Source organism: Olea europaea, chromosome 6 (genome assembly GCF_002742605.1).
Source record: "Olea europaea var. sylvestris chromosome 6, O_europaea_v1, whole genome shotgun sequence".
Classification (NCBI taxonomy): Eukaryota; Viridiplantae; Streptophyta; class Magnoliopsida; order Lamiales; family Oleaceae; genus Olea; species Olea europaea.
The window spans coordinates 20,492,319-20,505,631 of record NC_036242.1 but is presented as its reverse complement, the minus strand read 5'-3'; the positions used below and the strand labels follow the sequence as shown (position 1 = coordinate 20,505,631).

The 13,313-nt window shown below is 35.0% G+C and overlaps 1 protein-coding gene across 1 annotated transcript; it reads left to right on the top strand.

Moving 5' to 3' along the window:
• The first annotated feature begins 6,697 nt into the window (after nt 1-6,697).
• Nucleotides 6,698-13,313, top strand: LOC111396123 (E3 ubiquitin-protein ligase ORTHRUS 2-like). Its single transcript, XM_023022434.1, has 9 exons — nt 6,698-7,350; nt 9,041-9,573; nt 10,228-10,353; nt 11,072-11,171; nt 11,258-11,319; nt 11,411-11,513; nt 11,701-11,842; nt 11,995-12,212; nt 12,454-13,313. The coding sequence occupies exons 1-9, from the start codon at nt 6,886-6,888 to the stop codon at nt 12,913-12,915; spliced, it is 2,211 nt and encodes a 736-aa protein (XP_022878202.1). The 5' UTR covers nt 6,698-6,885; the 3' UTR covers nt 12,916-13,313.

Here is a 13,313-nt window from a genome sequence, read left to right as displayed (position 1 = left end):
CATCAAAGGAAAGGTGGTCATCTTCCAGCCTCTTTCGGTGTCTATGCATGGTACCTGTCTGGATCAGGTTAGCTGAGATAAGTTTTTTCAGCTTGAATTCTTTAGTCGGTTAATGTACTTTCCTTATAACATGTTGACCTACGCCTAATGAAGGTCGATGTTGCAGGCCCTAGCATCAATTTGGTTGTCTCGTACCAATCCAACACCGCCTGAAGTGGGAAATTTCATGCAGTAACATTATGTATGGTGTCGACCTTTATTTCGTGTGATATTGGTTGTACTAGGATCGCATTGTACTTGTAGGGTAAATTAGCAATTATAAAATTTGTGATAGTTCTCCGTTGACACGATAGCTCTCCATTGTAGTTTGAGTATAATATATTGACGGAACTTTCGTTAACCATGAGTGTTCAATATATATTTATCTCGATCATTGACATCGTGATACTAGGGCATCACTTTGATCTTCTAATACCCCTAAAAGTTTTCCTTCGAAAGTTCAAACCATTCGAATCTATTTCGTGGTACGATGTTAGTACATGACAGCACATTTGTTTCTTCCTATCAACATTTTGATATTTGTTTTGGGCTTGGCAAGTTGAGCAGGTTGGAAAAGATGAGGCAAGTTACAATCTTAACCTTAATAAAATATAACTAATAAACTTTAATATAAAAATTCAGGGCTGGCCCTGGCCTAAGATTAACTAGGCCAAGGCCGGCCTCAAATTTTTGAGGGGCTCATAAGAAAAATCAGTCCACATCCATTCACAACCCGTGCCAAGGCTTAAAACTTAAAAGGATACCCAACTATTTTAGATAGGGATAGAGGAAGAAAAATGTTGATTTATAGAGCCTCTCTTTCCAGTTTCACCGGACCACTATGGCCACCATAGGATTTCAAGAAGGAAAAGACCGCTACTGATATCGAATGATGCCAAGAAGGAAGAAAAAGGGTGGTCAAAGAAGGGGGGAAAAAAGAAGGTTTGTTACTTTTCCATAGGCCCAAGTAGATATTCCTTGTGTTTTTTATTTGGGCATTTGAATTTCTGCTGTCAATCCATTAAAAAATATTAAAATTTTCCCTAAAAACTACTAACTTTTCTTCAAAGATACATGAATTATGGTTTCTGCTAATGCTGAAAACATTAAAATTCTCGATCCTTATCTGCTAATTACTATTGAATTGAGAGAAAAATAATAAGATAATTTTTTGAAAATGGCCCACAACTATTCTAAAATGTTAAAAAGTGAGAAGGAGGCGCTTTAGGTGAGTGGATCGGGCCTGATTGATTAGATAATTTAAGATTGCCTTATGTTCACTATGTGATCGATTTTAATTAATTATCATTTGGCTTGTAATTTATAAAGAACTAATCTTTCAATCCAATTGGATGCTTATTATCGTTTGTGTGCAAAAGTCAGATTATTTTTAAGCTTCTGACTTAGCCCTGTCCAAGCAAGGCCCCCATTTTCAAAGGTTGAAGATGCTTTTAAATATTTTTCCTATTTCTTCGCTTTTTTGATGAGTTATTTTTCATTTTTTTTTTTTGAAAATTTAAATTTCATGGATTTTTGGCACTTCATTATTGGTTCATATTCTAGACTACAAAGGATTTGTGCATGTCTTTTGGGAATAAACTTTTATTTTCAATTGCTGTCTTTCCTTAAGATTATTCCCAATTCTCATTAGCCTTAGTTGTTTATGATATGCTTGTATAAAAGTTTGAAATAACGTGAAAATAACATGGCTTGAATTCCTAGAGATCCAGAAGTGGTAAATTGAAGCTGTCAAAACATATCTAACTTCTAATAAAAAGGGGAAAGAGAGTCTACTATTCATGCAATAGTAAATTAATCCAATTTTACTATGCACGATATCATTTTTTATTTTTCATTTTGTTTATGTCAAATAAATGTTCTTCCACACATCATGTCACTAGCATTAAAAGAATAATTATGTCAAACAAACGTTCTTCCACACATCATGCCACTAGCATTAAAAAAATAATAATAATTTTAGTAAATATAAACTTCCATGAGAAAAAAAAAGTCTCTTCGCACATGAAATTTAAAAAAAATAAAAATAAACTCTTCGCACAATGAGGAGAGATGGCAAACAATGTACGGAGTAAAAAATGAAGAAAAAACTCTCTCCACATAGTGCAGAGAGTTGGCAAACTCTTCGTATAGTGCGAAGTAAAAAAAAATATCTCCATACAATGCGGAGAGATGACAAATACCATGGCAAAACTTTCAGCATAATGCGGAGAGGTGGCATTCTGTGCGGACATAGTCCTCACAAAGTGCAGACTCTCCGTACAGTGCGAAGTAAAAAAAGAAAAAAACTTAGCACAGTGCGGAGAGTTGGCAAACTCTCCATACAGTGCGAAGCTAAAAAAAAAATACCTCTCTGCACAACGACTGTTACGTGCGTTGCACGAATTTTACATTTATCGTATTTTTATTAGTGTATGAATTTTAATTTTTTGAAAAGTTTTTGAAGTAACATCTAGAAATATTTCCATGATATAATAAAATAATTGAAAATTATTTTTACAATTGCATACAGTAGTGTGTCATCTAAAAAAATATACTTGTATATTTCATACTTGAATAAGAAATATACGATATTATACAAATTATTTTGCTTATATTCTTTGATAGTGCTGATATGATTGAGTTGAATGTGAAAATTATATTTCTAAATTTTGTGTAATTCAATATTGAAAAACTGAAGATTGAGCACCATAGTCATATTCATTTATATTTTGTGCTTCATATATATTTAATATTTATTTTATGCCTGTGTTGAAAAAATAAAAATTCGTATTTCTTTTGAAATTCGATTTGGTTATTTTTCTACACACGCATCATGCCAATAATATTTAAAAAAAAAAATCATAAACTCCATAAGAAAGAAAAAATTTCTGCAAAAAAGCAAAAAAAAAAAAAAAAGACTCCACAAAGTGCAGAGAAATGACAAACTATTTCTCCGCACAATGTGAAAAGAAAAACAAAAAGTCTTGGGGACTTTATCTGCAAGTTCCAAAAGGCATTTTCTCAAATAATTTTTGAACAATGCATTGAATACTTTAATTCCTGGCCTACAACCCAAAAGTATAATTTCATTGAAAATTGTATCCGCTTCTAACGTCCAAGAGCTGTTATCAACCAAGTGTAAAATATTGAATTTGGGTGGTACTTTAGAGCCTCTATTTGTGAAAGCAATGCCATGGTACTATCAATATCCCCTTCTTTGCACAACTCACATATTGTTTCATTGTATGAATTACGAGAAAGTTTATTTCCAATATCGTAAATATGATTTGTATGCTCAGAAATTGAGCGGTGACTGGAATTTAAAGAAGATATAATTGATTTTGAGCCAGTTTTCCGACTCTGTTTCGTTGTATATAAAAAAAATTTACAATCTTGAAATTTAACTTGTAATTAAGGAATTTGAAAAAACTCTCCGTACTGTGTGGAGAGTTTTTTCTCTCTTACTGTGCAGAGAGCTGGTTTGTCATATCTCCACACTGTGCGGAGAGTTTTTTAACTCTGCACTGTGCGAAGAGTTTGCCAACTCTCCGTACATGATTCAACTTTTTCTGCACTGTGCTGAGAGGTTTTTTTCTCTCCGCACTTTTTTTTACTTCGCATATGGTTCAACTTTCTACGTACTATGCGGAGAGTTTTTTCTCTCCGTACTGTGCGGAAAGTTTTGCCATGGTACGGACCAACTCTCCGCAATATGTGAAGAGATTAACTCTTTCCATATAGTGCGGAGAGTTTTTTTTGCTCTCCGTACCATGCGAAGAGTTGGTTTGTCATCTCTCCGTACTACTGTGCAGAGATTTTTTTTACTCCGCACTGTGCAAAGAGTTTGTCAACTCTCCACACACGGTTCAACTCTCTCCGCACTATGTGGAGAAGTTTTTTTCTCTCCGCACATTTTTTTACTTTTTATTTTTACTCCGCACTTGGTTCAATTCTCTCCGCACTGTGCGGCGAACTTTTTTTTCAATTTTGCAATATTGAATTACACAAAATTTAGAAATATAATCTTCACATTCAATTCAATCATATCAACACTATCAAATAATACAAGTAAAATAGTTTGTATACTTCTTATTCAAGCATGGAATATACAAGCATATTTTTTCTAGATAACATACTGCCATACAATTGTAAAAATAATTTACAATTATTTTCTTATATCATGAAAATATTTTTATATATTGATTCAAAAAAATTTCAAAAAAACTAAAATTCATACACTAATAAAAATACGATAAATACAAAATTCGTGTAACGCACGTGATAGCGACTAGTTAAAATAACAAAAATAGAGATAATTCTTCAAACCTTGGATTGACTAGTTTTTGGAAAAACAATGCTAAAGACATACCTTAAATATAATTGTAATAGACTTTTGATTGGGATTTTGATCCTATAAGTAGTTGAGCCGTGGAGAAAAAATTGGTATAGAAATTAATATCGTTGTAGTAAAAATCAATATTTAATTAAATGTTTCATTTTTTGCCCATGAAAAGTAGTTTCAACTTGCTCATATGACATATTTTATTTCCCTTCTCGTAAGTATTCCTGCTCTGGTAAAAAAAAAAAAGTTATGTTTAAGGCCTCATATTAATTAATCGCCTAAGGCTTCAATAAATTGTGAAAATATTTTATAATAATCGAACTAGTGACGATAAAGTGAAAAAGAAGAAAATAAATACAAACAAATCAAGATTTAAAACTGAAACAACCTTTAGGTTTAGTTTGTGAATTTTAAACAATTTAAAATGTCTTAATTTGAAAATTTATCAAAATTTGTTAAAATCGGACCACTTATATCCCTGGTCTCAAAATTTGGTACCCATAGTGCTATGAAAGGATTTCATCACAAATAAAGGGGGAAAGAAGAAAGAAAGAAAAGGAAGGGATAATATAATTTTGAACCCCACTTGACGTACAGGGGGAGCCTTCATAGGGTGTGTACAAGTTACACACAATAGGGTGTGACTAAATTAATTTTTGGCCATTTTTTATTCAAGTGGAACCCATTCTTTGTGAGAGATCTGGTTGGGTTCTGTGAACCTGACTTTTGTACACGAGGAAAATTTCTATAATTTTACTATTTAATGTTTTCGAGTCATGTGAATGCTACTTTATTTTTTCTATTTTATTTAAAAATTAGTTAAAAGTATTTCATAAAAGATTCTTCATTTTAAAATAATTCTTAAAAAAAAAATCAGGAAAATTGACACAGATGTCAATAATTCAGAAAAATAACAAAAATTTGTCCCTATTTGGAATGGGTTTTTAAAAGTAAAAAATGAGCTTTTGAAATCTAAAAGTAGCTTTTGAATCCGATTGGCTAATTTTATGAAATTTTTCTTCTAATTAGAAGAGTTTTCAGAGGAAGTTGATTAAATATGACTTCATTTAAAAGAACTTCTGGAATAGAAAGCTCTATTAAAAATTAATTTTTAAATAAAAATTAAGATAACTTCTATCAAAAACTCTTTTAAGGAAGTAAAAGTCTTGCCAAACGGACCCTTTAAAGATATATACCGTTATCATTTTAGGAGGGTTTCCTCAACTAACCTTTAATGGATTTCTTAAAATTTATAAATTTCCACCAATTTCATTGATTTGAATAGAGTTTCACATAATTCATAAGATATAACAAAATAACATTTTCTAGATTTTAATTAATTTAACATTTTTCATGTCTCAATGAAAGCATAAAGTTTCTTATGCATTTTCGCTCATTACAACTACTTGTGGGATTCATTTGTTCCACATGTTGATTTGGTTGTTGTAGCCCGATCCTAAGCAATAGTAGGCATTTCCATTTTTGTTGAGCCCAATAAATGGTTGTGTAGTTGTTAAGTTTCTCATCATAGCAATTTGAAGTTTTCAAACCATTTTTTATATTGAATCTTTTGTGCTTGTTTGATAGGGATTTTGTTAATTGATTTTTTAACCGTTAGAAATAAAGTGAGTCCTATCCGTGAGAGAAGAATTCAAAAATGACAACTGAAATAGTGAAATAACGATAAAAAATTGATTTTAATTGACTTAAAATATGTACCAAAAAAGCACAAAATAAAGTATGATACAATGATATGTTAATATCAAAATCCTCCAAACATTCCATGCCAACTATACAAACATCAACGCCAATATGCACGATGATATACATAATATTGCTTGATCACCACACAAAGGGAACGTGATGGTTGAAGGTCATCTCGTACTTAACATAGGTGGTGTTGTGTGGAAGAAATTGTACACAACTCTGGTTAATTCATCCGTTCTTGTGATAGATCATAAAATTGCACTAGTAGTCAAGGGCGTACTATAGTTTGTCATATCGTAAATAATTGAACTACTGTATATCCACGTTGGAGCGATGGTTCAAAAAAAATATGCGATTTACTATTGATATAAAATAAACAAATAAAGATTAGACAAAATTGACACTCGATTCAATACAGATTGATCTATCTTCACTATCATGCTTTGGTTTGATTAGAGTATTTTTTTTTGGCTGATTTAATGAGCTTTTTGTTAAAAACAGTGAAACTTCATTAAATAACCATTTTAGGATTGGAAATATCTAACGCATATGATTTAAAGGTAGAGGGAAATTGACAAAAACTGAAAAACTCAAAAAAAAGTTCCCACCTTTCCCCAATTTGCTCTCTTTTCAAGTCCCCGCCAAACACCTCCCTATATTTCGCCACCCTAATCCCCCACGCACCCCAACCCCCCTATTTAAACAGGGCAGTCTCCTCGCCGACTGAGCCATTCATTCCCATTTCACTTTACTTTTTGCACAATCTCCAGTCTTCCGCTGGGTAGCGGCAATCACCAATGGCCAACGTCAGTGACCTCCCCTGCGACGCCGATGGAGTCTGCATGGTGTGCAAGAAGAAGGCACCTGATGGCGAGATCCTCACCTGCAAAACGTGTGTCACTCCCTGGCACAGCACTTGCCTCTCCATCCCTCTGAAAACCCTAGCCGATGCTGCCCAGTGGGAGTGTCCAGACTGCTCCTTTACCGCCAATCCACCGGGTGGTGCCGCCGTCAAGTTGTCGATCTCCGGCGGAGACCTGGTGGAGAAGATCCGGGCGATCGAGTCCAACCCGACGCTGACTGATCGCGAGAAGGCCAAGCAACGCCAGGAGCTACTGAGCGGAGAAGCTATATCAGCGTCTCCGGAGGTCCCTAATCAAGATCAAAAGAAGTCCAATGGCGGGACTAACGAGGGTTTAGCCATTCTTGGGGACAAGCTCAACTGCTCCATCTGCATGCAGCTTCTCGATAGACCTGTCTCTGTATGATTTCTCTCTCTACGAATTCACCTTTTTGTGCGATCACGTTTGTCTTGGTGTTTGTATAGTTATATATGATCCAGAAAACTTATTACTTTCTGCATATCGCTTGACTTTGATGTGGAGAATATGCTGAACTTTTGAGCAGAATGTATTTTAAAATTGTACTCGGAGTTGACCATGATGTGTCTTCAGACGATGTTAGTCAACTGGAATTTTTTTTCCTTTTGCATTTTTCTATTTCATGGAAATGGGTTTCTATTTTTCCAGTTTCCATCTGTATCAAAGATTTTTAATTTGGAATTAGGCATTTGTAAGTGATCATCAAATGGGAAAAAAAAAAAATGCAAACGAGTTGAGTTCTCATAATACTTGTTTGGTCACAATCTTAGGATTTTGGAATTGGAGTGTAATTTAGAGTGAGAGCAGTGGAGAAGTCCTTGTTTCACAATGGTACAGTGACTTTCTCTTTAAGTGAAGAGTTTTGTATCTAATTGTGATAACTTGTAATTTGATTACTGTCATCATAAACGTGATGCTTAAATTAAGCTGACTATTGATGAATTTATATCTGCAATTTTGCATGCCTCAATTTGGATAACATTGGATATCTTGAAGAATTATGTTCATGGAAATTTCCTGTATTTTACTGCATTCGTTTACTTCTTTGTTTCTACTTTGGGACTATAATGATTTTTATTGAATGGTCTTTTGACATTAATGTTCATTGCTGAATATAGTTGTAACATTCATAATTAGCTTTACAACCTGTTTAGACTTAGATTAAAGCAAGTCACTTAATTTCCATAATGATTTTTATTCAATGGTCATTTGACATTAATAGCCATTGCTGAATATAGTTGTAACATTCATAATTAGCTTTACAACCTGTTTAGGCTTAGATTAAAGCAAGTCACTTAATATAAGACCATGTGTAGCAATCTTTCCCACTTTTTTTGCACTTTTACTGAAGTAACTGAATTGGTCCCATTGCTTATGTACTTGTATTGAAGATTCTTGAACGAATGTAAAGGGTCACATGAAAAATTGATTCAGAAAAATTCCATCTTAATGCTTGCTAGAATTGATTGTTTCATCCATTCCTACACAAACTACTGCAATTCTTTTTGTTTCCTGTAAGCCGAAAATATCTTTTGTGACAATTGTCTGATGAGGACAATATCGAGTGTTTCAACATTGGTTTTATTCATATTCCATAGATATAAAGGATGACTTGTCTCCAGGAAGTAAATATGATTGTCATACTAAGGCACATGGACAAGACACCTGGTTCTCATGTGAACCAAGTCCTCTAGTCTTTTATTAGTCACAAGTAATCAGGCTTCTGTTGTGCATGTCTCTGTTTCAGGAAATTCTGATTCATCCCGCTAATTCATAGTGGATTTAAGATTGCTGCACCACATCCTCTTTAGCTGAGTAAATGCTCATTATGGTTTTGATTTCTAGATGAGATTTATAATGAAAATGTCCAATAAATGATAGAGCATGTTTTATGCCTCTGAGATATTAGTTAGAGGTCATTAAATGTTAACCTAGTCATTGATAATTGAATGGATGAATTTGACTGTTTTGTAAATAAATTTAGAATTTTCTCACTGAAGAAAGAGTTCAAAATATTTAAACTGGTTTTTAGAGAATGGAATTAACATAGCTTTCTCATTTCTTGCTTTAGACACCATGTGGCCACAATTTTTGTTTGAAGTGCTTCCAGAAGTGGGTAGGTCAGGGGAAGCTCACTTGTGCCATTTGTCGCAAGGTGATTCCATCAAAGATGGCAAGGGAGCCCCGTATAAACTCTGCTATTGTTATGGCCATTCGAAATGCCAAAATGTCCCAGTCTAATGTTTCAGGGGGTGTTCCAAGGGTCAACCATTTTGTTCACAACAAAGATCGACCAGATAAAGCATACACCACTGAGCGAGCAAAAAAATCTGGAAAGGCTAATGCCTGCAGTGGAAAGATTTTTGTTACAGTTCCTCTTGATCATTTTGGTCCAATTACAGCAGAGCATGATCCAGAAAGAAATTTGGGCGTGTTGGTTGGTGAGACCTGGGAGGATAGGATGGAATGCAGGCAGTGGGGGGCTCACTTTACCCACGTTGCTGGGATTGCTGGGCAGTCAGAGTATGGAGCGCAATCTGTTGCACTATCAGGGGGTTATGAAGATGACGAGGACCATGGCGAATGGTTTCTTTATACTGGAAGGTATATGATAATACTGTCACTATGTGCTGTTCTGTGTTTTGAGTAATCTTCTAACCAAATTTTCTGTGTTTCACCTGGTTTTATTGCTCCTGGATGTAGACCAATATGACTGAACCATGTGAACTTTTTGGTCTTTTGTTTCATCTTTATGTTTTCACTTTAGCATCGATGAATATTACTTAGATTTCGTGGAACTGATGTAGCTAACTATTTCTGTGTCGATGTGTTCTGAATACTTTCCATATTGGTGACAGACGATTTTGGCTGATTGGTATGCTTTCCAGTGTCCGTATCATTTGGGAACTGTGGATTTACCTGGAAAAGTTCACACTAATTTTTATCTTGCTAATTCTTTTATATGGTTGGAGTGTCATTGAATTTGTCTCCAATGAGGAGCAATATTGATGATGTTCAATGACCCATTTGAGTTGCTTTTCAACGACACCAAACTTGTTTTTCCTGCCATGGAAAGTCACTGCAAATGCACCTGAAGTTAAATCAACATGTTATTAATTGCTAACAATGTGCATTCATGGCTGTCTATACGTTCACCAAATTTGTTCATTGATTCATTACAGTTTTTCAATCTGGACAAATCCGGCTGGATATTTATATGACTCTCTTTTTAATTTTTTTCTTAATTGCTGGTGGCAGTGGTGGAAGAGACCTTAGTGGGAATAAAAGGACGAACAAGAAACAATCATTCGACCAGAAGTTTGATAAAAGCAATGAAGCCTTACGAGTTAGTTGCAAAAATGGTTATCCTGTCCGAGTTGTAAGGTATTCTGATATTTCTATTTGAAAAGCAGTTAAGAATATAAATGAATGTCATGATGTAGTTTCACCCTATATATTAATAACTGATCAAAGAAAAGTACATTTTCATAATTTACTAAAATGTATGGGTTTGCTCATCATATGGTGTTTGTTTTATGAAATCTATTTATGAGAGCAAATGAATGTTGGTGATATGACATTGACTAGGTTCCATCTCATGTTCTCATGTCCATGTGTGCTTTGCCATATATGATGCTTAATATAATGATTACATTTATTGGCTTGGAAAACGATATATATTTAAAAGGGAAAGAGAATGTCAGACTATTCTTCTATTTTTTTCCAATGCAGCTTTTTATTTTGCACGTTGATCGGATAATAGAAAATTGAACTAATATTTCCTCTTCTAGAATTAGGTCTAGCATTATTTTAATTGTTTGTGAATTACTCCATTTGTTTATCTTAGGTTTTCGTTAAAACCTTTATATGCTCCCAGTTATGGTCGGACAACACTTGACTATATGTCCTACAGTGAAATACTCAATTAGTGCCTCCATTACTTGGTTAATGTATTTTGTAAGTTGTTTTTTGGCAATCGATTTCAACAAAGATATCACTTGGTGGTTTAGAAAATTAGTCTTTCCCTTTTTTGTTTCGTATTTCCCGTCCTTAATGCTATACTTAATCTTTTTTTGATGGTTAATATTTTTTTGATGGGCAGGTCTCATAAGGAGAAACGTTCTTCTTATGCGCCACAGGAAGGTGTACGTTATGATGGGATATATAGGATTGAAAAATGTTGGCGAAAGTCTGGAATTCAAGTAGGAATTTGCTTCTGAAAGAATTTTAGTCACCTTTTGCTTTTGTGCTCAATATGTTCAGACTGCTTCCCTTTCACTTGATATAGGGATTTAAGGTGTGTCGTTATCTGTTCGTACGTTGTGATAATGATCCTGCACCATGGACAAGGTTTAGTATTTCTAGCATTGCACCATCATCCACCTCCCATATGCACCTTTTTTTACATGCTTAGTTTATAATTTCTTATTATTTTCTCCAGTGACAATAATGGTGATTGCCCAAGAGAGCTGCCAACTGTTGAGGAATTAAAGCATGCTACTGACATTACAGAGAGAAAAAAGAGTCCTGCCTGGGATTTCGATGTCAGAAGCTATATTCTTAACTTATGGTTTATCTTTACCAATTTCCTTATATTGTGTGGTGACATCTTCATAAAACTGTAATCCCGTGGCCTTTCAGATCTGTTTAATTCCTTGTATGTTGAGATGCTGCTTCATGAGTGATTAATTTTTCTAGCAATCTCAGCTGTCTACTTTTTGCAATACACAGGAGGGACAGGGTCGTTGGATTTGGAAAAAACCTGCACCAGAAAGTCGTAAAGTTTCTGATGTTTATGATGAGGAAGGTAAGAGCAAAAAGAGAGCAAGACGTCAAAAAGGAAACGAGTCAGTTAAAGAAAGGCTTTTGAAAGGTATTCATCTTGTTACCTATGCATTTCTTTGGACTTGCAGAAGCTATCCCATGGGGAGGTTTCTGAATTGCACCATGGGTGAATATGGCTTCATAATCTTTATGTATACATACGAGGCCATATGTTTCTCAAGTCTGCAACTCATGATACAGAATTTGGCTGCCTCATCTGCCGGAAAGTAATGGTGCTTCCACTTACAACTCCCTGTGCTCATAACTTTTGCAAGGGGTGCTTAGAGAATGCCTTTGCTGGCCAATCTTTCATTAAGCAAAGGACATGTGGAGGTACGAGAACCCTCCGAGCACAAAAAAATGTTATGAAATGCCCATCCTGCTCAAATGATGTATCCGATTTCCTTCAGAATCCCCAGGTACAAATGGCCAAAAAATTTTCTCATGTAAATTTTGAGGTTTTGCTATTAAGTAGAACACCTTATGCATGCAAGGAACATATTGTTCCCCCAGTTTTTCTTGAGTGATGAATACTAGCAAATTACAGTTGACTGTCCGTGCAATTGGGGTCATGCATTTTGAATCATTTGTGGAAGGAATATTTGTTTTGAGATGTGTGAATCAGAAACGGGCACTCACCAAAATATGATTCTGCAACAGGTCAATAGAGAGTTGATGAATTTGATTGAATCACTACAGAGCCAGATGAAGGAGGAAAACATGGGATCTGAAGACATTGATGATGGTGCAGATGAGGAAGATGATGATTTGTGTGATGAAACTGATGCATGTATAGAAGTGAACATGGGGGAAGAAATTGATGGCTCAGATGGAAAATCAAACATTGGTGCTGAAAATAAGAACTGTGATGCAAGTGCAGAAATTCTAATGGAAGAGAATGATGAGAAAGAAGTCAGTAAACCTTTGACCGACACCAACCCCCAGTCACCTATCGGAAAGGAAGCCCTAGACAGGCATGATGCTGTGAGTGATGGCCAAGAAGCTGATGTTGCCAGAGGTGAAATGCCCAAAAGAAGAAACAAGCGAAAGAGTGCTGCTGGTGAAGAGACTTGCACTTTGGCTCCCAACATGGGCAAGAGGAGAGGAGCCAACAAGGCTTAAACAAAAATTGATCACATGTTCTGCTATCTCATTCTCCCACCCGTCTTTTTCTTCATTACAACCTCCCCCATTTTTCTGATGACTTGTTGGACTCGTGTCAAGTTCTGTTGAGCACGTGAGGAGGGTTTTGGGCATACACAAGTTCTTTTTGGCAGGATTAAGGTTTAAACTGACTTTTTGGTACTATAGTTGTCTATAGGGGATGTACTGCCCATCTTTAATTGCCTATGGATTATGATGTTAATAGGATTTTAAAAATGCAGTATACAGATGCTGTTCGCTTTTGAATTACCAGTTTATGTGGAAATCTTTGTTTTTATGCCAATAGCATGCAAGTTGGAAGCATGTTGTACCAACTCTTTGAAATTATTCCTAGCACACCTGATTGCTTGCATTTT

Coding starts and splice junctions, on each gene's coding strand:
- LOC111396123 (XM_023022434.1), top strand. CDS start 6,886: ATGGCCAACGTCAGTGACCTCCCCTGCGACGCCGATGGAGTCTGCATG. Junction 9,574..10,227: donor TGGTTTCTTTATACTGGAAG/GTATATGATAAT, acceptor TGCTGGTGGCAG/TGGTGGAAGAGACCTTAGTG. Junction 11,843..11,994: donor TAAAGAAAGGCTTTTGAAAG/GTATTCATCTTG, acceptor CTCATGATACAG/AATTTGGCTGCCTCATCTGC.